The 24,196-nt window shown below is 39.6% G+C and overlaps 1 protein-coding gene across 1 annotated transcript in view; it reads right to left on the bottom strand.

Moving 5' to 3' along the window:
• SLC27A6 (solute carrier family 27 member 6) overlaps positions 1-24,196 on the bottom strand; it is a 58,604-nt gene that overhangs the window by 26,091 nt on the left and 8,317 nt on the right. Inside the window, exons 2-4 of the mRNA XM_074953069.1 lie at positions 20,454-20,660; positions 16,017-16,175; positions 13,424-13,548 (exon numbers count right to left, since the gene is read on the bottom strand). Of these exons, the coding sequence (XP_074809170.1) occupies positions 13,424-13,548; positions 16,017-16,175; positions 20,454-20,660 (491 nt within the window). The remainder of the gene's footprint in view (positions 1-13,423; positions 13,549-16,016; positions 16,176-20,453; positions 20,661-24,196) is intronic.

Here is a 24,196-nt window from a genome sequence, read left to right as displayed (position 1 = left end):
TATTTGGAGCTCCATTGTTAGACCTCAGAACACTATGGTAGAGAAAATGAGTATTTCAGTACACATTTCAAGTGAACTCTGAATTTCCTTTTTGAACTGTGGAAGTTATATTACACTGTGTGTGTGTGTGTGTCAAAAGTGCACATTTTTCTTCTCCTTCTCTTCCTCCCCTTCTCCCCCCATTCGCTTTAAGAATGGATAACTCATTATGAGGGAAGAGCAAAGTCTTTATTAGTTTTGGGAACCCCACTTCAGTGAGCCAGAAATAAATCCACATTTCATACATGTTGGCATCTCTTACCATGCAAGTATCTAAAGCATCCATCATCCTGTTACAATCCCTGTTCCATGCAGCTGGCTTTTACCACATCCATGTTTTTACCTTCCCCTACTGCTCAGTGACCTCAATTTGCAGTAAGAATTATGTAGCCACCGATTCTATAAAGTCACACATAACTTTGCTCTTTTCCTACCCCTGCAGCTCTGTGATCTTGTTTCAACATGTGATTCATTATTCAGCATGATGGACCTGATGGAAGGTGTTACCAGTAACAATAGTGTCTAAATACAGCAGTGATGCAATAAGTGCCTGACTTAGTAAAATTTGGATGTCATATCACATATCATAATGTAGATCTTCATACATCTGAGAGCTGCAATGAGGTTTTACATGTATTTTAAAATTTACCAAATATTGAAGAGCTTCTGACTACCACTATACTTTGAAAAAATGTGTTTAAATGCCATCTTGAATTTCAGTAGAAAAGCTTTGTGATTCATTTTGCTTCTAGAAAACTATTCACCCTCTGAGTGCTATAAAATTGAAATAGATAAGTCCCTTTGATTTAAAGTAGCAACTATTTTACAATTGGTTATTTTTCTTTCCATTTCATTGCTACACTGACATTCATGTGTCAGTTGCTGAACTACAGTTACCCCTTGCTGAGGTCATTGATTTCTCAGTCATTCAAAAGTAAAGAATTCTGGTAACACCCCACTGAAAACAAAACAAAGAACTCCTTTCACTGAGATAATTTGTTCAACAATGAACAGAAGAGAGAGCGTAAAAAAGTGTACATAGATTGAATGGCTTATTCATAAACCAAGGGAAATTGAAGCTCTTTAGAGATCAAGTTAAGATATAGGTAACTGTTTCCATTTATACTTTTCAGGAACAAAGACAGAGTTGTTGATGGTATGCTGAAGAACAATTCCACAAGGGACCAGGCTCTGTTATTTCCACCAGTGCAAATCCAGAATCAATAGTGGAATCAGTGGTCTCAATCCTCAGCCTCATTATGGCTGCTTTGCACTGCTCCATTATGGTCCTAAATTCAGTGCACCTAGGCCCCACAGGATCTTTCCTTCACAGGCACGTTCTCGGGAGGAGAAGAAACACAGATACTGCTGGGGATCTGGCCCAATGTCTCTTTGGGCATGTCTACACTTACTGGTAGATTGGCACTGCTGCAATTGATGCAGCAAGTGTTGATTTAGAGGGTCTGACACGCTAAATCGCTGGGAGAGCACTCTCCCATCCATTTGCGTACTCCACCTCCTTGAGAAGCATAAAGGAAATTGATGAGAGACACTCTCCCATTGACAGCACAGCATAGCCACCGCAGTAAGTGGCTCTAACTACGTCAACTTCAGTTATATTATTCACGTAACTGAAGTTGCGTAAGTTAAATCAATTTACCATGGTAGTATAGACCAGCCCTTTTTGGCTGCAACTTTAATGCCATCAACAGTAAAAGACAGGGCTGCTAGATTTCAGGAAATGTTTTTCTGAAGTATCTAGCACTTCCTGCAAAGGCACAAAGGAGTCACATGGAGGTACCAAAGCCCAGTGCTGGAGAGTGACCTTTCCTAAAAGTGGGGGCTGTCCTAAAAGCAATCCATTCAACCATCCCCGCAGTCCAGCTTCACACACTTCAATGATTGAATTAGATTTAATTGTTGAAGTTACAAGGCTTGTAATTTAGTCAAGTGCATGATGGTGACATTAACCCATTAAGGGAGGGCCCTCTTAAAAGTTTCCTAGAGACATTCTGTGGACAAGGAGTGCAGGTGGAGCAACTGGAGAACTCCTGCATGCTAATGAAGTTGACTTCATGTCAGCTCTGAATTGGCCAGTGTAGCAGGAAGTGCTGGATTGGGGTAGGCATAGGCCATTGGATCCCCACTAACAGATCCAATGGGTGAGAGCTCCTGATCAGAGAGTGAAGGGCCAAAAGGTGCTGTTCCTGTTCACAGAAGGAAATAGCTGGTCACAGAAGGTTTATGCTACAATCCCACAATATGCTCCAGCGCAGGGGTGTTTTTGTTTTTCACCCTCTCTTTCCCCAAGCCATGCAGGACCAGCCCTAGACCAAATGGTGCCACCTCCATTTGTTAAATTTCTGAATAACTTACAGCATCCTGAGCCTGGTGCCCCCCAAACCCATTACCCCAGGCAGTGACCTGGGTTGCCTGACCCTAAAACTGGCCCTAAACCTATGTACAGAATTCCAGAATTTTTGGGAGTCTCCAGAATTCCACCGCATACAAACATACACAAACCCTTGGGACTAATCTTCAACTGGTGTAAACCAGCATAGTTCCAAAAATCTAGACTGAAGTCAGTCTGGATCCTCAAATGCTATAAATCAGTGTATCTGGCCTCTTCAATTTCATCCCAATGTTTCCAATTAAAATATCAGGAAGTCTTCTGTTCGTACAACTAAAGAAGTGTTAATGCAAGTTGTTTACTTTTGCTTTCATGCCATGTCAAAAACATTGTAAATTACCAATTGATTAATATTAACTCCTGACCCTATTAGTGATGCTAATAATCATCATCCCTTGTACTTGCTAAAAAAAAAAAAAATGATGTCTGTGAATCCTAAAATGAAGGACAGATCACATGAGATTTACATTCTTGTATTTACAAGGTAGCTTTATAGAAATCATGCATATCCACACTATATCCATTAATGTTTTAAATTGTGTGCTACACCATCAGATGTTACTGTCTGCTGAGTATATTCTTGATGTATAAAGCTATTGCCTTAAAAAATTTTATTCTCTAACTGTGCTCTTAAATCTAATGATATTTTTCAATAGTAACTTAAAACTCAGTCCCAAGCCTGGCTTCAGTAGGACTCTTCTGCTGAGAAAGGCTTGTAGAAATGGGCCCATGGTTTGAAAATTATCTCCCAGCATACTGTAAAATTACTCTTAATATCTGTATTCCTTCTAAAGATTTTGTATCATATTAAGAGTAAAATGATTATAGATCAAAGATACAGAACTACAATTAGACCATATTTTTCCTGCTAGTACACAAATACCTGGTTCTTATGATATTCTGTTCAAATTAAATTGTTAGAAAGGGAGTATACTCTAAAGGTAAAAGTACAGAACTAGAAGTTGAGCGTTCTGGGTTCTGTTCCTGGTCCAGCCATTGACTTCTGACCATAGGGCAAGGTATTCTGTACCGGTCTATACCTCTATTTATTCACCTATAAAATGTGGTAATATTACTCCATCTCATAGGGTATTGTGAGAGGCCGAATAGATTAACATTCCTAAAAGTTATTAATTACTTGTATTATGGGCAACACCTAGAGGCCACAGTCTCGATCTAATAAAGACACAAATAGATGTGGTCCCTGTGGCAGAAAGCCTACAATATAATTCAAGGCAAAAATGCAACAAATGAGTAAAAACAAAAAAAAAACAAACAAACAATAGGAGAGAAGGAGGAAAAGTGCAATGGTGATAGGACTGTATTGTCACATAGTTCAGAGACATATGGAACTGTTTTAAAGTTCTGAATAAACTAGGTAACAATAGAAAAATTTTTAAAGGCTTAAAGATCCTCAGAGGGTTCTATAAACAGTAAAGTAAAGTATTCATGATTCTGATATTCAGATATAATCAAAGATTAGCTTTGGTTAATTACAGCTGTGATTAATGGTTCCCTGAGGGTTATAAAGATGGTATTTGTGAACTGATCAAACATTAGAATATTTTAAATCCAAAATGGTCCATTCAATTTATTTACTCTTTATTTCGCTGAACAGTGATTTGAGAGAAACATGGATTTGAACTTTATATTTAAAAATAAAGTTACAAGTTCTGTTTTAAATGCAGCCTAAAAACAGAGAGAGGTGAATGGAAATAAGGTGTAAATTTTTAACACCGAGAGTAATTAACCATTAGAACAATTTAGCAAGGGTTGTGATGGATTCTCCATCACTGACAATTTTTAAATCAAAAAGGGATTTTTTTTCCCTAAAAGATATGCTCTAGGAATTACTTTGGGGGAAGTTCTATGGCCTGTGTTATACAGGAGGGCAGAACAGATCGTCATAATGGTCCGTTCTGGCCTTAATATATTAATTTTTTTAAAGTAATAATACACAAGAAAGCATGTATGAATACCAAATAGCTGGATGTCTCTTGAGAGCCTTTGGCCAAGTTCCTTTAATCATATGATATTTACTGGTATTTAGTGCAACTGAAATTCTGGAAACAGGTTTCTCCTTTATGAATGTTTGCTACATTTTTGTAGTAAATTAGCTAACAAGTCCAGATCTGCTTTATTATTGCTAGATACCCAGACAGCTGGAATCTTCCTCAGCCATTCTTTCTTTCATAATGTCCTTTTTATTCTAAGTAAGCTGATAGGTCACTGATAAATGAGACTGTCATCCATAATCAACAGGATATTAAATAAATGTGGAAGGAACTACATGACTGTAGTAATATAAAATCTTACTTAACATCTGCATTAAAAACCCCAAGAGACTGGATTCTCTGTTCTACCTTTCCTACTTTGGGTTCAGGAAATGATGAGCGGGAGGGAAGCAAAGATGACTTTAAGCTGTCTTGTAAATTCTGGTCCTGGTGCAACTAAGCAGTCTCAGGGCTGTAACAATCCTCTATGGGCCATTACATCTGCAAAGAATAATAGATGGAGTACCAACCACTCCCATTCCCAGCTCTTCTGCTGGGTGCCAGGTGGGGAGAGAACAGAGCCAGGGAACCACAAGGAGATAATCTGCAAGGGTTGTCCCACTTCACCATAAGGGGCAATTAGGAAAAGGGTTTTGTATTGAGAGAGAAACATACAGAGGGATAAAAAGGAAAGGCATCTTGACTGTTGAAAAACAGTCTGTAAAACTCCCCTGAGATGGGTAAAGGCAGGAGACCTAAGATCTGAGGGAGTGTACACAGAGACCAGAAAAGTGACAGACGTGCAACAAGCCCTGTAACTCTGATACTCACCAATTCTCAAGGCCCTGCTATGTTGTAATCACTCACATTTTATATATAAAAACCCAACAACCCTCAAAACTTTAAACTGCAAGATACTTACCAAACCTCTACTAAACTTGCAGATGAAAGCATAGGTGCTGGAACTAGGGGTGTGGTCGCACTCCTTACCGTAAAGTAACAACAACAACCCAAATACATGGTTTCCACCTTCAGCACCCCCACTATAAAAACTGTTGCAGCACTACTCGACAAAAGTGATGCATTCATTCCTGTTCTTGTGTTATTACCTTGTCTAACATAGGACCATGGCATACCTTCATAGCAAGTGGAGTTGCACAGAATGAGGAAATGCTGTCCACCCATTCTTTCCCTCTTCTTCCGAGTCTGTGAAGCTCCCTTCTTTTACAGGGATCACTCTCCATACTGTGGCAAGGAGTGTTAGCTCAAAGATGTCTGTCCACTGTATGTTCTTCTCCATTTTAACATTTGGATTTCCAGCAGGGAAATGAATGCTGATCCTATCAGCATTAAAACTTACTTGCCTTTCCCTTCTGACTCATTGTTCTGAAGCAGAATAGTTTTAATCCTTATTAAATGAATCCTTGAGCATCTTTTCTAAAATCATTAGAGAGATTTTAATGTCATTGAAAGGAGCCTGGGTCAAAATGGATCTAAAAGTCCAGCCCAGATAGGTCTACACAGAGGGGAAAGAAAAAAAAAAACGCACTTGGAGCACCGACTCTCAGAGGCAGGGTCTACAGCTCAGACTTGCACTACAATGCTAAAAATCATGTGTAGACATTTGGGGATGGGCTCAAGTTCAGGCTCTGAAACACTCCACAAGCTTCAGAGCCCAAGTTTCAGCCAGAGTCCGAACATCTGCACAAGCTATTTTTAGCACCGTAGTGCAAGCCTCTCTCTGTAGATACAGGTTCTGAGACTCACTGCTGCTAGGATTTTTTGCGGGGCCATGTAGACATACTGTCAGCATCCAGGGTCATTAGCCATACCTTTCTTCTAATTAGACTGTTGTGAAGTAGAGATCTAGATGAAAACTTAGCCAATATCTATAGGTCTCATTTTTAAGTACTGAAAATACTTCAAACCCCAACATTTTTTTAAATTTAGATTTCTTGTAGGGATTTAACCCAGGAGAAAGTGCCAGTGGATAATGGAATGACCTCTTTTACCTAGCAACAGATGCCCCATCAGTACAAGAGTTCCACAAGTCAGAATATCATTTAAACAACATCAAGGCTGAGAAAAACCTGAAAATTCATTATATAGGCTTTGCATACTCTTTAAGCTTTGGACATGGGGAGAACTGTCTAGGGAAGGAATATCAACATGGTCTGTAAAAGTAATTTCAGAGCCTACAGGAGACATGGGAGGCAGTAGCTGACCGATACCATACTCCATTATAAGATTTGTCAAAGCACTTAACCCTTTCAACAAAGAGGCTTTCAATGGACCCTGACAGCAAGAACACTTATTAGTTTTATGACTAACCTTTTTCATTAAAGTATCTACATTAGTACATTAATACAGATGCCACTCTCTAGCTCTCTGCTGCATTTACTAAAGTACACTTCTGTTGAGGAGATAAAGAGGCTGAGAGAGGAGCTTGGAACAACAAAGCTGCGTAGACAACAATTGATTAGGAGCTCTAGCAAAAGTTGCACATTTCAGGCTCCCTTGAGTGGAGAAGGGAGATCTGGTGACTGAGGCATTCTTGTAACAGGTGGCCTTTCACACGTCTGCAGGTTGCTAAAGCACTGCATGCAGAATAGGGCACAGGAAAGCTCTCATTGCAAAATTTGTTGCAGATGTGTGAGAAGGCGGCAGCAAGTCAAGAGGCTGGAGCTGAGAAAAGGTTTGTTCACAAGAGTCAATGCTAGAGAAAAGACACCAAGAAAAAACAAATCATAGAATATTAGGGTTGGAAGAGACCTCAGGAGGTCATCTAGTCCAACCCCCTGCTCAAAGCAGGACCAACACCAACTAAGTCATCCCAGCCAAGGCTTTGTCAAGACAGGCCTTAAAAACCTTTAAGGATGGAAATTCCACCACCTCCCTAGGTAACCCATTCCAGTGCTTCACCACCCTCCTAGTGAAATAGTGTTTCCTAATATCCAACCTAGACCTCCCCCACTGTAACTTGAGACCATTGCTTCTTGTTATGTCATCTGCCACCACTGAAATCTTCAAATATTTAGTGCAAAACAGCATGACAACAGCTTCACGGGATGGAGATCAATGATGAGTCCTGCCTGTACACATCTCAGTCACAGGGGTCCCTACTAGTACTCAAACCAAATTGCTTTCAGCAGCCTCAGATGCCAGGACAGACAGTGAGTCCCCAAGATTGGATTCTTGGGCTTCCAAGTTATTCCTATGAGCAAGTGAAGAGGAAAAGCTCCTCATTTACTATAGGTCCCATTGGTGCCTATAGGCCATCTCCTGTAACTGCAAAGTTCAAAGATTTTCACACAACTATGGTAATTTTTAATTTAGTATTGGTTTTAAAGAATATTGTACTATCAGATGTGATAGATGTTAATTAGGAGGTCTTTCATATACAGCAATGACAACCTTGTCCCTTTAACCCACATACCAGCACAGAATTTTTTTCCTTGTGCAAGCCAGATTTCTATTGGTGCTAAGATTTTTTTTTTTTTTAAAAGTACTTGTTAGTGAAACTGGAGATTACACAGTAAACAATTTCACTCACTTGGAAAATATTAATGAATGTATCTCTACATGGAGTAACAGGTTTTTACTCATACTATTTATTTGTATGAACATGTTTCTCCTCCAGTTCTAACATGGCAAACTATTACAGATTTTCTTCCAACTACAATCTAATAAACTTTAGAACTGATTCAGTTTAGAAGGTTGACTCTTTGAAGGTAAGTGTTAGGATTTTCTTTATCTGACCTGCAAATGAAGTAAATGGTACATTGGTAAGAAGAGTTTAGGATGTGCCTGTGCCAAGGAATTAGACATGTACGCCCATGTTAGTAGGAGCTATTTAATGGAAGCGAGTTCATGTTGGTACAGAGAGGGGAAACTCAGCCCTAGAAGGTGTAATCTCTCCTCAGTGTAGTAGTTATTGTTGTGTCAAATTCCATATGAAGAAAGAAACTTTGTAACTAAAATTAATTTAAAAAAAACTAAGGCTCCATAGAGCTTGTAATTCTTTAAATTATCCATCATAAGAAAAGATTTGGCTGTGCCTGTGTTTTAGGCTATGAAAATAAACCTACCATTACACAGGAGGTGTAAAGGAGAATGAAATAAAATCAAGCAGCACTCTTCAGCAAAGTCAAGCAACTGAGGAATGGAAAGAGGGGAAACTTAACTGTCTGAGAGGATAGTTGCTGAACTTGTAACCCAAGTAAGGAGGGGGGGTGAGGGAGAAACAGAAAAGCATGCAGTAAAGAGGAACCAGCTTATACATGGTCACCTTCTTGGTATGTTTGACTTCCAGTATAGTCTTGGGCCCAATTCTTCAGTGTACTGCATCCTGTGCAATAATTTGCATTTGTGTGAAGTGGATATAAGAAACTACCATTTCCATCTGATCCCATTCTGGCAGCTGGGGAGCACTGGCCAGAGGACTCACAGACCATGCCTCCTTTTCCCCAGGAACATCCTCTGTGCTGGCATACAGGAGGGAGGAGTGGGGTAGGAGCTAGAACAGTGGTTCTAGCATAAGAACATAATGGCCATACAAAGGTCCATCTAGCCCAGTATGCTGTCTTCCAACAGTGGCCAATGCCAGGTGCCCCAGGGGGAATGAACAGGGCAGATAATCATCAAGTGATCCAACAGAGGCTAGGGACTCCATCCCTACCCATCCTGGCTAATAGCCACTGATGGACCGATCCTCCATGAACTTTAGTTTTTTTTAACTCTGTTATAGTCTTGGCCTTCACAACATCCTCTAGCAAGGAGTTCCACAGGTTGACTGTGCATTGTGTGAAAAAAATATGTTCTTTTGTTTGTTTTAAATCTACTGTCTATTAATTTCATTTGGTGACCTATAGTTCTTGTGTTATGAGAAGGAGTAAACAAAACTTCCTTATTTACTTTCTCCACAGTCATGATTTTATAGACCTCTATCATATCCCACATAGTTGTCTCTTTTCCAAGCTGAAAAATCCCACTCTTATTAATCTCTCCTCATATGGCAGCCATTCCATACCCCTAATAATTTTTGTTGCCCTTTTCTGAACCTTTTCCAATTTCAGTATAATCTACACCACTCAAAGATTCACATGTGTAAGGAGGAATCTTTAAGAGGTTGGCTCCACTAGCTTTAGGGCTGCTTTGCACCACTGAAATGCAGTCAGAGCATGAACCAAAATCTGGCTCTCGTAACATGTGCACACTTCATTTTAAAACCTGGGGCCGCAAGTGTCAGAGCCCAGGTCTATAGGTGCTAAAAACAGTAGTATAGACATTATGGCTCAGGCTGGAGCTTGAGCTCTGAAGACCAGCCCCCTCCCTGGGCTTTAGAGCCCAAGCCTGAATGTCTGCACCGCTGTTTTTAGCGCCATAGCACAAACCTGAGTCCATAGACCCAGGCTCTCAGACTTGCTACCATGGGTTTTCAAACATAGTGTAGACATTTCTTCAGATTTTGACTGCCGTGACTTAAATGTCTTCATTAGAAGTGAAACAGAGTCAATTTATAGGCCAACACTCCTGTACTATTCAGAGGTTACATTAGACCCCCAAAGGTTACTATTTTGAGTTACTATAGCCTTTGCTACGGATTGTAGCAAAGCTAAGTGAAAACTAAAATGTCTGATCCAATGTCCATTGAAGTTAATGAGAGTCTTTCCAGTAACTTCAGTGGTCACTGGATTGGGCTCTAAAAGTAAATTGTTAATAGTGCTGAAAAATAATCTTGGCTCACATTCATCTCCTGTTAACAGAACCCACTGTTGAAGTCAGTGCTGATTATTTTGAAAGAGCACTGACAGAGGATTGGATTAGAAAGGAGTTTTCATGTTAATTTGGAGGTATTACTATTAATAAATATCTCACCATATTTTTTTAAAATCTAGGTTGCTAAACAAAATCCACAAAATGACAGGGAAATTTACTAATTGTATATATTTTTGGAGTCCCGAGAACATTTTAAATAATTATTGCATGACAAGGAGGAGATTTTCAAAGGCACAGAAGGCAGTCATGCATTCAGCTCCCACTACATTTTCCTGGGCGTTGGCTGCCAAACTCCCCTGGGTTGTTTTGAAAGTCCTGTTAAATAAAGCAAGACCACTAATTGCAAGTGTCTTTGCTCCATTAAGTAAAGAGAGTATTTATCTATTTAGATAACTGAATACTGAAACACTTAATAAATAAAAACTGTTCATGGTAACAAGCCACCACTATGGTAAACGATGGTCATTTTAAAAACAAAACAAAAAAAACCTCATAACTTAAAATTGTGTATGTTTTGATCCTTAGGAGTTATTAACAACTGTCACAATGGGATTATCTGCAGCTCACAACAAGTATAAAGGTGGCAGTTGTCAATATCAGCAGAAACAATTTTAGGCTCCATCTACAAAGACCAAGAACTAGGATTGTTATATTTATTTTAAACTCAGTTTGACACACAATTTCCCTGCATAGTTAAGGACAGAAACCAAGTAATGTTATAAATTGATTTTAGAAATTATTTTATAGCCTAGATTCACTCTGTTTTTCCCTGTCCAGTCAAACTATGATTAAATTCAATTAATCTGAACCAGTTATAAATGGTGTTTATAATTAGTTCTGCAAACTTTGTTCTTAGTCCACTGCAGATGGGGCCTTAGACAGTGATATTGTATCAAAACAAGCATCCTAAAATTAGGACTAAAGTAGACTGTGATTCAAGCAGAAGTGATAGTTTGACATTAGTTTGATAGCTGCTCTAGTCAAAGAAAGTTTGTATGTCTAAAGAAAAAAAATCCAAATCCACAGACATGGAGTCATGATAAAGTCTTAGCTGTGAGACACTTTCACTTATTTGCTCTCAAGATAAAATGTGACAGATCTACATGCCACAGGTACGCTATTTCTGTACCACAATCTAAGCACCTGGTCTCCACACTACAAGGATATGTCTACAGTGCATCTGAGTGAGCCTCCCAACCCAAGTCCACAGACTTGAGTTGGCAGGGTTCACGCCTGCAGGCTAAAAATAGCAGCTGTGTAGGTGTTCCAGGTTGGATTGAAGCTCAGGGTCTCAAGCCTGGGAGGTGTGGCTTGTGAGCCCAAGCCACATCATCAAAACACCATCTTTACACAGCTATTTTTAGCCCCAGTAAAACACATCTGTGGGCCTGGGTTAGGAGGGTTGCTCCCAGACACAGTCTAGACCTACCCTGAAGGACTTAAGTAGAATTAATTTATACAAATTATTCTGAATACAGAATAGCCTTAAGTGTCTGATTCTCCATTGCCAGGCACCTTATATATTCATTTACACCTGTGGAAAAAGGATATAAAATACTGCGGTTGTGCTTGGATAGCACTTTACAGGTACAAGTAAGGAAGAATCCATCCCCAACTTTATTATCCATACATCAAATAATGAAGCCAGATCTATTATATAGAGGTGTATTTACAGAACTCTTTACTATGTCATATGCTAGATACAATTTTATAAAAACCTAAAACATAGGTTCCGTTCTTTAAAGTAAAGGGTCAGATTCTGGGCTGCTTTACAACCAGTGCAATCCCACTAAATGCTTGTGACCACTTACACCAGAGTCTACCCAACTTCCCTAATGTAGCAAAACTTTTCAATTTTGCTCAGATTGCTTTTACACACTGAATTAAAGAATCAGGCCCATATTTTCAGGAGTACACATGCACTTGTGTGTACATCTCAGTCAAAATCCCTGACTCGAACATGCATTTTTATTTTAAATATTCAAATCTTCCTTATTTTGCCCTCTGTTTAAGCAAATCAGAAAGTTCTTTTAAGACATGCATAATTTAATGCCCTGGTTTTAATACAACCACTGAATGCAGCTTCCAACTAAAATGCTATATCAGCTTTTAACCTACGTATGTAATTTATGACAGCTAATAAGACTTATGTACACAGAGTGCAAACCTAATATCTCTAGTGGATGGCAACAAATTGTTTCCTATATTATGTCAAGTGTACTTGACTTTTTGGACAGAATATCTATATATTCCTTATAGCTAAGACACAGCTGTGGACTTAACTATGCTAAGTTTTTCGGTTTCTACATAGCTGGAAGTTTTGGTTAGTGACCAACGTGCTAAAGATACACGGCTGGATTGTGGATAGTCACTAGTCTACCCAGTTGGAGGTCAGATATGAGGCCTTCCAGACCTGGGAGTAGTGTGTTCACTCTGCTAGCCAATTCATGGTTCTTCCCCTTTGTGGAAGTTAGCACAGATGGGGACACCTCCCCCTAGGGACCTTGCAGCCACAGAAATCAGGAACTCCCCTTTTGCCCAACTGCGGCATAAGGACAGGAGGAGGGAAAGGCTCCCTCTTCCCTCCATGTGTACTTCTAGAAGGGGTAGACACATTGGTCTGCACAGTTAAGGCTGAAAAGTCTAAAGGGCAAACTAATAGGAACTTGAAACAATTTTCTCTTGATCCTTTGAACTGTATTGACCCCTATAAAACCTTCAAGAACAGAGCAGAGGGAAGGCCTATGTGCATGCATGTTCCACAAGCCAAAATAAAGCTAGTAGGGCCAAAAGTAGGCCTACAAAACTTGACAGTGTCTATTTAAGTTGATCACAAGAACCAAGATTTTGAAAATGCATTAATGTTAACGTAGGTACTCTAGACTTACCCTTGGCTAAAGTTTGCGCATGAATATTTTCTTTTCCAAATAAAATAAAACTGATTCAATTTTTTCCCCTACATCTTTAAATATGGTATCAACTCCTTGGTGCCAGTTCAGTTTGCCCAGAACCAATCTATTGGCAGTCACAGACGCAGCAGCAACCTTGCACAGAAAGAGGAGTGGAGGGGACAGATTTTTTTCTTTTAAAATTACTTTTCACATTTCCCTTTTAATGTAAATACAGCTACACCTGCTAGCATGCAAATAAAGTTTAGTGAATAACCAAATGGTAGGATAACCATCATTTTAATTCCACTTACCACAGGTTGGTTGCAAAGATAACGACAAAGCTCTCCAATATACTGGATAACAGTCACATTATACTTTTTGCAGTCACTCCAGAATTGACTAGCTGAGAATTTCTTTCTTAAGACGCAAGTTGCACCTTATTAAGAAAATAAAAACAGGAAACACTGGTTGTGTGAACTCGACAAGAATGCTGCTTCAGGTACCACAGAGTCACGTAAAGGTAAATTGATTCAAATACAAATGACATTCTCATGTGTTTGTTTTACGGACGGGTCTAAATTCACAGACCTTGTCCATTACAGTGAAATGTGTCAGTGTTGGGGGGGAGGCGGTGTGTTTTTTAAAAACTAGTACTTAACACTTGGTATTTAAAGTGCAATACAAAATTAAGGAGCACAAAAGCCCAGAACAAAAGGATGTTTCTCTTTCCTCTGAGGCAGAGGAATACAAATTTTGTGTACATAGATTGCTTAATATTTTTCTTGGGGAAATGCTTTATGGAAAAACTACATTTTGCCTTTTAGTTACACACCACAGTAATGTCCCTGGACGAGCACTGAAGTCCTAAATTGCTCCCAAACTCGTAAGAAGTTGTTATCACCACTCTCTCCCCAAACATATAAGGACAAAAGCACAAGTACCACCAGTGACCCAACTTCATCAGTTTTAATCTTGATTCAGCATTGATTCCCCATCTGTTAAAGTGCACAGAGGGGGAAACTGAGAAATAAGGTTGAGGAAGGCATAATAATATCACACAAATGCTAAATATTATTCATTCCAATTTCATGAAGTTAGCTATAGGTTTTCTAAAACAGATCCACTACCTTTGCAGTATTTTGCACGAGGCAAGACAAAATTCAGAAATTTTAGGTAAACATTTCTAACATGAAGATCATTAGCCAACAGGAAAAGATATCCCATTATTGAGATACATGTAGAATAATTACACACAGCAAGAACAAAGGATTTCCCCATACTGAATCAGATCCATAGTGCACTGAATATAATCTCCTGTCTACCTCTAAGCTACACTTGACACTTCACAGTATGGCAAACCTTGGCCCTGACCTTCCACATTAATTTATGTTAAAGAAATCATCCGGGTCAAACAGTCACAATAAAATGTATATTCTATAGTCAATGCTAAGAGACAATGCAATTTAAGTGCATAAAGTCCAACAATTTTCAATGCTGTAAATTTATTTTCAAAAATATTTTAAATCTGAAAAAAAAATTTTTTTTAAATCTATACCAGTCACAGAGCTCCAGCAATATTTATGCTGGTGTGTTTACACAGCCTGCAGACAGTTAAACATGTGCATAACTTTACACATGAGAATAGTCCAATTCTACAAAGTTATGGGTCTGCTTAACTGTAAGCCTATAGCAAGTTTAAGACATTAAAAAGAACAGCTTGTGTTGGGGGTTGTTATCCTATAAATGTGTGGTCTCCTCTTGGCCCCAAGGAAGCCCTGCAAGTGGCCCATTGCCTCACTTTCCCCTCTTGATTCCTCAAATAAACTCAATACAGCCTTTGAAATGTATAAATAGCCCTGTGGGGGGAGGGCAAGGGGCATTATTTTATTACCAAAAGTCCGCTACCATAAACCAGAATCCCTCAGTGCAGTCCAAACAGTAGATTAGATCCAACAGTCCAACACTAAGTGTAGCTCAGACATCCCTCATCTTGCTTCAGCCCAGCTCCCAGGTACAACTCTGGCATCTCACCCCGCACCTCGCCTCACCTCAGATGTTTATCTACCCTATTTTCTTCCCGGATAGGGTTCCAGCTCTTGCCTGGAGATATCGGCAAGGTTGCCGCTCCCTTGTTCCCCAGCCTTCAGCCCTCTCTGGCCCTCTGGCTTCAGCTGTCTGGCTCAGCATCTCCCGCTACTGCTCGCAGCCTTCAGCCCTCCCTGGTTATGGCTCTCTAGCCTGGAGAAGTTTGCAGGTGACCCCAACTGCCTTCACCAGCCTATTATTCTGGGTTCACTGCTTAAACCGGGAACTCACACCATTTCATCCTTCATGGGCATCTCCTCCCTGAAGCTCTCAGCCCAGCCCTGTCCTTCCTCTGAGCTCTTTACTCTCAGGACTCTAGACACTCTCCCCTTTTAAATTCTGGGTTCTGAACTCTCCTTCTGAGCTTCCTCTCAGCCTTTGAGTTCTGAATTCCCTTCTCAAACCTCTGAACTCTCATTTTTAACTCCCAGGGCAGCCCCACCCGCCTCATTACACCAACACAGGCACACCTGGTCTGCAACAGGGGCACTGAGGCCAATTTCATTTAAGGGCCTGTTACCCTAATGCCAAAAACAAAAACGTGGATGAACAGAATTTTACTTAATTTTCTAAAATAAAAGTGGATAATATGGACCTTACTGCAGTTTCTTTAAAAAAAAAAAAAAAAAAACCTAGTCAATGGAATCACAAAACTGGTTACAATTATTTCCAGATTCATTTGTTTTTTGATTTAGAAAGGAAGATACAAGACAAGTCCAATTAACTCCACTGATAGCAATGATTCTGCACTGTGTTTTAATGCAGTTCTAAATTAATCCCCTCTTCAATCAACAACGCTATAAAATAAAGTGAGCCTACCCAATTTAATACATCCAGCAATGCCAAGGACAGAAGCCGCACTGTGGTAAAGAGGGAGAGTTATATAAACAGTGTCATCTGCAGTAGCACCAAATGCCCATAATCCAGCAGCTCCTTTTAGAATCTGCAGATGACTAATAACTGCAGCTTTTGGTAGACCTGTAAAGACATAAAACTATACATTACAGAGAGGTCAACATTCACTTTTGTTGAGTACATGAGTATCCAGTCTGTTACGAACTTCAACAACAACACTAATATTACCTACCCTTCTATATTCTAGAGCCAATTTTTCTGCTAGCCACTTAGCTAAACAGACATCTAAGAACTTGTTTGCAAGTTTAATGTGGCACTAGGTCTGTTGGTCCTATAGAAGTAAGGGGTATGCAAGCAAGTCATAGCTGCATCAACTCACTGCACACTAGGTCATCTGATTCAACAACAGATGGATCAGGACGTGAAGAAATATGAAGGCGCTCCAGGCCTGATGTATAGTTAAAATAGACAAGGTAGGTGAAGTAATATCTTTTATTGGACCAACTTCTGTTGGTGACAGAGACAAGTTTTCGAGCTTACGAAGAGCTCTGCTTCAGGTCTGGGACAGGTAACCAGAGTTCTGGTCCTATAGCCATATAACTATGTTGCTCAGCAGTGTGAAAAATCCACACCCCTGAGTGATGTAGTTACACCAACCTAGCCCCTGTGTAGACACCACTACGTCAGTGGGAAAACTTCTCCCATCAATATAGCTACTGCCTCTCGGGGAAGTGGATTAACAAAGCTGAAGAGGAGAGTTCTCTTTCATTGACTAAGAGCATCTTCATTAAAGCACTACAGTGGCGTCAATGCAGCGTTTTAAGTGTAGACATGCCCAGAGCGTGACAGCTAAATACAAGGGTAGAACAGATCCAGTGTCTTTATTAAGGCCATGATTTTTGGTGTCTAGCAGAGTTATGAATTTAAGTTCCCTTTCCTTAGAGGACGAGGATTCAGAGGTCAGATATGCAGTGATCATTTTGTGAATAGTGTTCATCCAGGTTTTTGTCTTTTATCATTTTTCTATGTGAGTTCCTTTGAGAGCATAGTGATTGTCCGGTTTTTCCCCACGTAGTGATTAGGGCAGTTGGTGCACTGGATAAGGTTCACCACATTGGTATGATAGGCATGGGTAGAAACCATGGATCTTGAGAGCAGTCGCATAGCTAGGTGGGGAGCAGGGCAGTGGCCGCTCCCCCACCAAGAGGAAGTAGAGTCTTTTTAATTCTTTGGCACCTTTTTAATTTTTACTCACCCGGCGGTGCTCCAGGTCTTCAGCAGCAGGTCAGGCAGCGGTCCGGGTCTTCAGCAGCACTTCACTCGCTCCAGTGGCGGGGGGTGGTCCTTCAGCGCTGCCAGGTGAGTACTAGCGGGTGGCGCCTTTTTTAATCTACGCTCCCCCTGTTTTCTCCACCTGGCTATGCCACTGCTTGAAAGGTGTGTTGTGGGGGGTTCTGATCATCGTAACAGTGAAGACATATCTGCAGGTTTCCAATCTGGTGTTATAGTGGGGGATGGTACTGCTTTGAGCTGGTATGTCCTGGTGTATGGGGAGCTCGCTTCTGATGACAAGCTTGGCGAGGCTAGGGGGCTCTTTGAAGGCCAGAAGAGGGAGCCTGGGAAAGATTTATTTGAGGATGTGGTCCCCATCAAGTCTGGAGTGCAAGTTTCATGATTCCCTGTGTGGGTTTTAGTGCAGGGTATTAGGTGACTAGGGTTGTACAGTGGGAGGTTTGTTTCCCCTCCCCATATTATAGCAGGTTCTGTCAGATTATTTCGGTAGCCCATTCCATCATGTGATCTACTTTTCTGGTGGAGTTTCCTTGTGTGGTGAAGGTGATTTTAAGTGTGTTAAGGTTTGTACCTGGACTCTGTCCTCAGTGCACATTCTATGATATCCAAGTGCCTGGTAGATAACAGATTTCTTGGTGTGTTTGGGGATGGTTACTACATGTGTGAAGATAAGTGTGGCGATCGATGGGTTTCCTATGTATAGTTGTCTGTAGGGTTTCATTGCTGAAGCTGATAGTGGTGTCGAGGAATTTGATGCTGGTGTGGTAGTACTCTAGAGTTTCATGGATGGATGGCTGACGTTATGGTGGAAATCTATGAAATCACAGCTGTCATGCCTTTGCTCCATTTCATTTTGGTTTTTCACACACAGCAATCTACGTGTGGACATGTAGAGTTTCTTTGAAACTGTATGAGGGATCCTGGTCGGAGGCAGACTGGGGAAGTTCTAGACACAAGCACTACAGTGAAGCTGAAGCAGAAGCTTTATAAACCAACATCATTTTCCTTATTTCTAATCCTTGTTCAGTGTTAGAAGAAATCAGCTCTTTCTAGGATTCTTTACTATCACCACCTGACACTGATTTCATGGCATCTCTCTCCAGTAAGATTCAAGGGCTTCCCTGCCTCTGCTTGACACCCCCAATCCCAAAAGCTAGCTCCTTAGAAGATGTGGGAAGCAGTAAGATATTTGCCTTCTGAAAAAGAGTTCTAAAAGAACTTTTTTTCTCTTTCTTGTGCTCCTGGATGAATGCTGTTCTCACATTAAACAGCGACAGCTGATGGTGCTCCAAACTCAGAAAGACAAGCAAAGACTGAAAAATTGATAATCTTAAATATACAAAATTAAAAACCAATTAGGAGTTTATATTAAGTAATCTGAGCACGTTTATACAGCTGTATTTGGGGTGAGAGCCACTCTCAACTACATATCGTTTCCAAGGATGATCGATAAATTATACACCGCAGGACAAAAAAAAGGACGTTCCATACTGATCAGATCAATGGTTCATTGAGTATTTCCTCCTGTCTGGCTCTGACTGTGGCCTCTACTTGACATTCCAGAGGCACACAAACCTGGTCACTCAGGTCCCACCATATTGTACCTACCAATAGCTAGCTGTGCAGTGCTTTATGTGAGGGAAAGATTCCTTCCTTTAGGAATCAGCCTTCACTCTTACTTTAACATGCATAATCACAAATTTTATTGAACAAAATAATCTAATACTTTGAAAAATCCATCCACAGATTGTTTGCTTTTGATTTCCCCTGACTCTAGGTTCCAAAAGATGTTTAAAAGCTGCACAACATTTTATTTCCTTTTAACTTGGCCAGAATATCTAGACTATTAATTATATCAGCAATCATGTGTTCTTGTATTATAGGAAAGCATGAAAAGGATGGCTGGATTTGTTTGTACTAGATGGATCAGATTGCACAAGACATGATTTTAAATATAATGATTCAATTCCCTCTAAACTTTTATCCATGCAAAATAACTGCTCTTTTTGCAATCACACTGTACTTAAAAGAGATAAAAGTTTCAGTGTGCATGGGCTACATGCAATCACTCAAATTTTCTTACCTCTGTAAGTAACTAAACTATATTAGATTAATTCTGGGCATTGCATCTTTCCACCTCAGCTTCACATGGAGGCCTTAAATGACATAGTTCTCACAATGTTACAGACTACCTAGGGAAGTCTATAACATGATTTAACTAAGAGTATTCAGAACAAAATTTCTATCCACAGTAGCAAGCTCTGCTATATTTTTTCACCACTATTTCAAACATAGTTAATGTCTGAATAATGTTTGCAACAGTTCTGGTTTTTTTAATTATTTTAAAAACAAACAGAATTTAGTTCTAAAATAAACTAACGTATGGTTCCATGGAGGCAAATAAAAATCAATAAAATAATTATGCTTGGGCAGGGAAAACAAGTTGTAAGATGCAAGTTATTTTTAAAACATCTCATGACTGAAACCACAAGTTAGTTTTCAGTTGAATAAGAAACACCAATCTGTTTAACCTAACATCATGATGCTGCTTTTTATGCCACTGATCAGAGGTTTTTTTTAAAAGTCTTAACTTCTTAGCCACAGGAGCAATGGTAATGAAACCAGCCATCTGTTTCTAAACTAAAAGGCTAGTAACTTAATCCTATTTTCTGTCTCTTTGGTGACCTGCATTCAAAGCAGCTTAATGAAGACCCACTTCATAATAAGTGCATAGTAACTTGTTCTAAAAGGATGTTGTAAAGTTCTAGATGTACACATTAGCTCTACAGCTGTGTTACAGAATCACAAAATATTAGTATTACATTTGCAGTGTTGACTAGCAGGCACCAGTAATAGTAGCTATTTAATAAAAGGGCACAATGCCCTGCCCCAGGATTTAAGCAATTCAGCTGGGCAGGGAAAAAGGTGCTACCTTTGCGGGACCCCTATGCCAACAGCCTTGGAAATGACCAATGCCTTTCTTGAGCTCCTGATACCTTCTCCTGTAGACTGAGGTGAGACATTTAGAGTGTCTGATACAGACACATGAACTGATGGTTTCATAAACAGTTTCAGGAAATGATGGAAACATGGAAAAGAGAGCTGTACCTGTAGTTCCTGAGGTAAAAATGTAGAGTACAGAGGACTTGAGGTTGTTTGCAGAGCGGAGGTTAACTGGTACACAGTCTTCAGATGCAGCTTCCAGTTTGTCTAAAAGGGTATTAACACTTGGCAAAGTGCAGTCTTTTGTCATTACCCAAACACCAATATCTTTTTGGAGGCTAGGAAGAATCTCTTCTAATGTTCCAAGCATATCTTAAAAAAACAACAACATTGTTACCTATTTTATAATGTATTTACAGAAAGCTAAACTTAAAGCAAGTTTTTCAATGTTTTAGAGTTATGTTAGCAAAATACAAGGAGCCAGATTCACCTCTGTGAGAGTAAGGGAATATAATCAGGTGCTGGTGCTCTGGGGGTGGGGTGGACTTCATGTAGAAAAGGACAAACAATGGTACATACAGTTGCTGTCACTCCCACGCTTTAAATTTCAGCCAGCACTCCATGAAAACCCACTAGCAATGACTACCATCTCTTGGCCACACCCAGTCTTGGGTAGTTTACAGTCAAGTTTCAGATGAGAAGTGCAGTTAATGTTTCTCTCCAGATTTCATCTGGCAAGGTAATCTGCCTTCATGCATTGCAGTTTAGTTATGGATACTTGGGTTGATCTACGTTGCAAAGCTAGGCCAGCTTAACTATATTGCTCAAGACTGAAAAATTTCATGCCCTGTGCAATGTACTTATGTAGACCTAAGCTCTGGTATAGACATAGCGAGGTCTGTGAAAGAATCTTCTATTGACTTAGCTACTGCCTCGGAGAGGTGGATTTACTACAGCAACAGAAGAACCCCTTCCGTCGCTGAAGTAAGTGTCTACACTAGTGACTGCAGTGTTTCTAGTGGTCTGCTTAATCCAAAATTATCCCCTTGCAAATGGCATGGCAGAAAACAGCAACAGATGTCACCATTCTCCAAACATACACAGACTACAAGTAAAAAATGAGCCACTACCATGATTTATTGTCTCTTGTGTTTCCCATCCCCAGAAATGTTTGCAATTTTATGGAATTGGTGCCAAAGCAGCATTGGCTTATTTACAGAAAACTATTTTTCCTGTGTTTATGACTACTAATTTAGCTACAACTAATCAGGAGAAAGATCTTGGCATCATCGTGGATAGCTCTCTGAAGACATCCACACAATGTGCAGCGGCAGTCAAAAAAGCAAACGGGATGTTAGGAATCATTTAAAAAGGGACAGAGAATAAGACGGAGAATATCTTATTGCCCTTATATAAATCCATGGTACATCCACATCTTGAATACTACATACAGATGAATACTGCATACAATACTCATCTCAAAAAAAGATATACTGGCATTAGAAAAGGTTCAGAAAAAGGGCAACTATAATGATTAGGGGTTTGGAACGGGTCCCATATGAGGGGAGATTAAAGAGGCTAGGACTTTTCACCTTGGAAAAGAGGAGACTAAGGGGGGGATGTGACAGAAGTATACAAAATCATGAGTGGTGTGGAGAAAGTGAATAAGGTAAAGTTATTTACTTGTTCCCACAATATATGAACTAGGGGCCACCAAATGAAATTAATGGGTAGCAGGTTTAAAAAAAAATAAAAGGAAGCTCTTCTTCACTCAGCGCACAGTCAACCTGTGGAACTCCTTGCCTGAGGAGGTTGTGAAGGCTAGGACTATAAAGGGTTTAAAAGAGAACTGGATAAATTCATGGAGGTTAAGTCCATTAATGGCTATTAGCCAGGATGGGCAAGGAATGCTATCCCTAGCCTCTCTTTGTCAGAGGGTGGAGATGGATGGCAGGAGAGAGATCACTAGATCATTACCTGTTAGGTTCACTCCTTCTGGGGCACCTGGCATTGGCCACTGTCAGACAGAATACTGGGCTGGATAGACCTTTGGTCTGACCCAGTATGGCCATTCTTATGTTCTTACTGAGCATAAAGAACACTAAGAAATTGGTCACTGATTTTATGGTCATTCAGAATTTCAGGTATAATTCTGATTTTTTATTTTTCAGTGCAGTAGTCTTAGAAATAAATTTACACTGAGTTCTTAATGTATTTGAGAAATGTCAATTATATTTAAACTGCAGACAAGTCAAGCAAGAAGGGGGCTGTGGTCATAAGACTACCCTATGGTCTAATCAGGCAATCCTTTCTAAGGGGAAAAATATCATAGTTACAGTCCAATTTAAACTGTCATTTAGGATTCAAGAATGGCAGAAAGGCAGTGGTTCCCACTTCCTATACTGAAGCACATCTTCTTTATGTTATTCCAATTAATTAAGATCAAGCCCAGACTGAAAATATCCTTGATTTACTGTTTCCACTTCTAAAATTATTCAGTTAACCTAAAGTTTCTGTTTTTGTGTACGGGTTTGTTTTTTTCACCTAGTATTGAATATTAATACTGTGAGTTGGTTCTACAAAAGACTTCTCAGTTGCACTCTGGTATTAAAAATTTGGAACAGTATCTGAACTGTTTGTAGCCATTTGTTATCTTGAAAGAGATTCCAGGTTAGATAGGAGAGCACAGCAAAAAAACCATAAGCAATTTCCTGAAGGAAAAAAAGAATCAGAAATAGCTAAATATTTTCTTAATATTAAAGAGCTGGAAGCCTTAGATTAATTCTGCATAATGCATGAACAATGTGAGCTGAAGATAAACTCTCCATTGTACTAATATTTCCAAAGAGCACTTATACAAATGTAAAAAGGTCCAAGACTATGTCCAATGTTGATGTATTGTTTAATGCACACTGAATTTCTCCACCAGATGTTTTTTAAAAACCTGATGCTCATTTTACACTTGTATTACCCATATGTCCAGAATAAACAGCTCTCTTGGAAGAAATGCAATACAGCATTTCTGGTGGTTCCTGGTACATGTACATAAGCAGATGGTAAAGCAAGCCACAGGTTGTGAACTTAAGCTCTCTCTATTTTTCTTAGAAACATACTAAGAAACTTTTAGGGTTTGTTTTGCAATGAGTTATTATACCTAATCTTTAACTATAATAGAGTAAATAGCAGTCCTGTGTGTTGTTTACACAATACATTCTGAACAAACATACATTAACTACATGGTTTCCCTGGGAAAATTCATGCGTTATTGAAGGTAGAGATCTCCCCCATGCCCTTTTCTCTATTTTTTCCTTCTCCTGCTTCCCTGCGAACAATTGAGCAGGTTTGTGACATGATGCGAACAACCTGAATACATAAATAATTGTTAATTGTGACATTAGAATAATAGACAATACACCTTTTGGTTCTAAACTACCATCCTGCATTGCTAGTCATACAAAAGGTTCTCTCTATTTTTCTGAGCAAGGAAATAATGCAATTATTTATTGGCAGGCAAATATGAACCCACAGTAATAACTGACAGAAATCAGATTATGAGATCAACTTGTACTGAGCAAAATCTTACTCAGTTCATTCAAAAAGTTTTATGAAATATTGCTGACAAAATATTTGAAGGGCACTCTGATGCATATGCTAAATAAGCTGTAGCCACCAATGATCCTTTTAACAATAAAAGGCCAGTCCCAAACTCCCCATTTTTAGATGCATTCCCTCCATATACTTAGCCCTGGTCTACACTAGGACTTTAGGTCGAATTTAGCAGCATTAAATCGATGTAAACCTGCACCCGTCCACATGATGAAGCCCTTTATTTCGACTTAAAGGGCTCTTAAAATCGATTTCCTTACTCCACCCCTGACAAGTGGATTAGCGCTTAAATCGGCCTTGCC

The sequence above is a fragment of the Natator depressus genome, chromosome 5, assembly GCF_965152275.1.
Source record: "Natator depressus isolate rNatDep1 chromosome 5, rNatDep2.hap1, whole genome shotgun sequence".
In the NCBI taxonomy this organism is placed as follows: domain Eukaryota; kingdom Metazoa; phylum Chordata; order Testudines; family Cheloniidae; genus Natator; species Natator depressus.
Note: the sequence above shows the minus strand (reverse complement) of the source record. Positions and strands in the feature narration are given on the sequence as shown.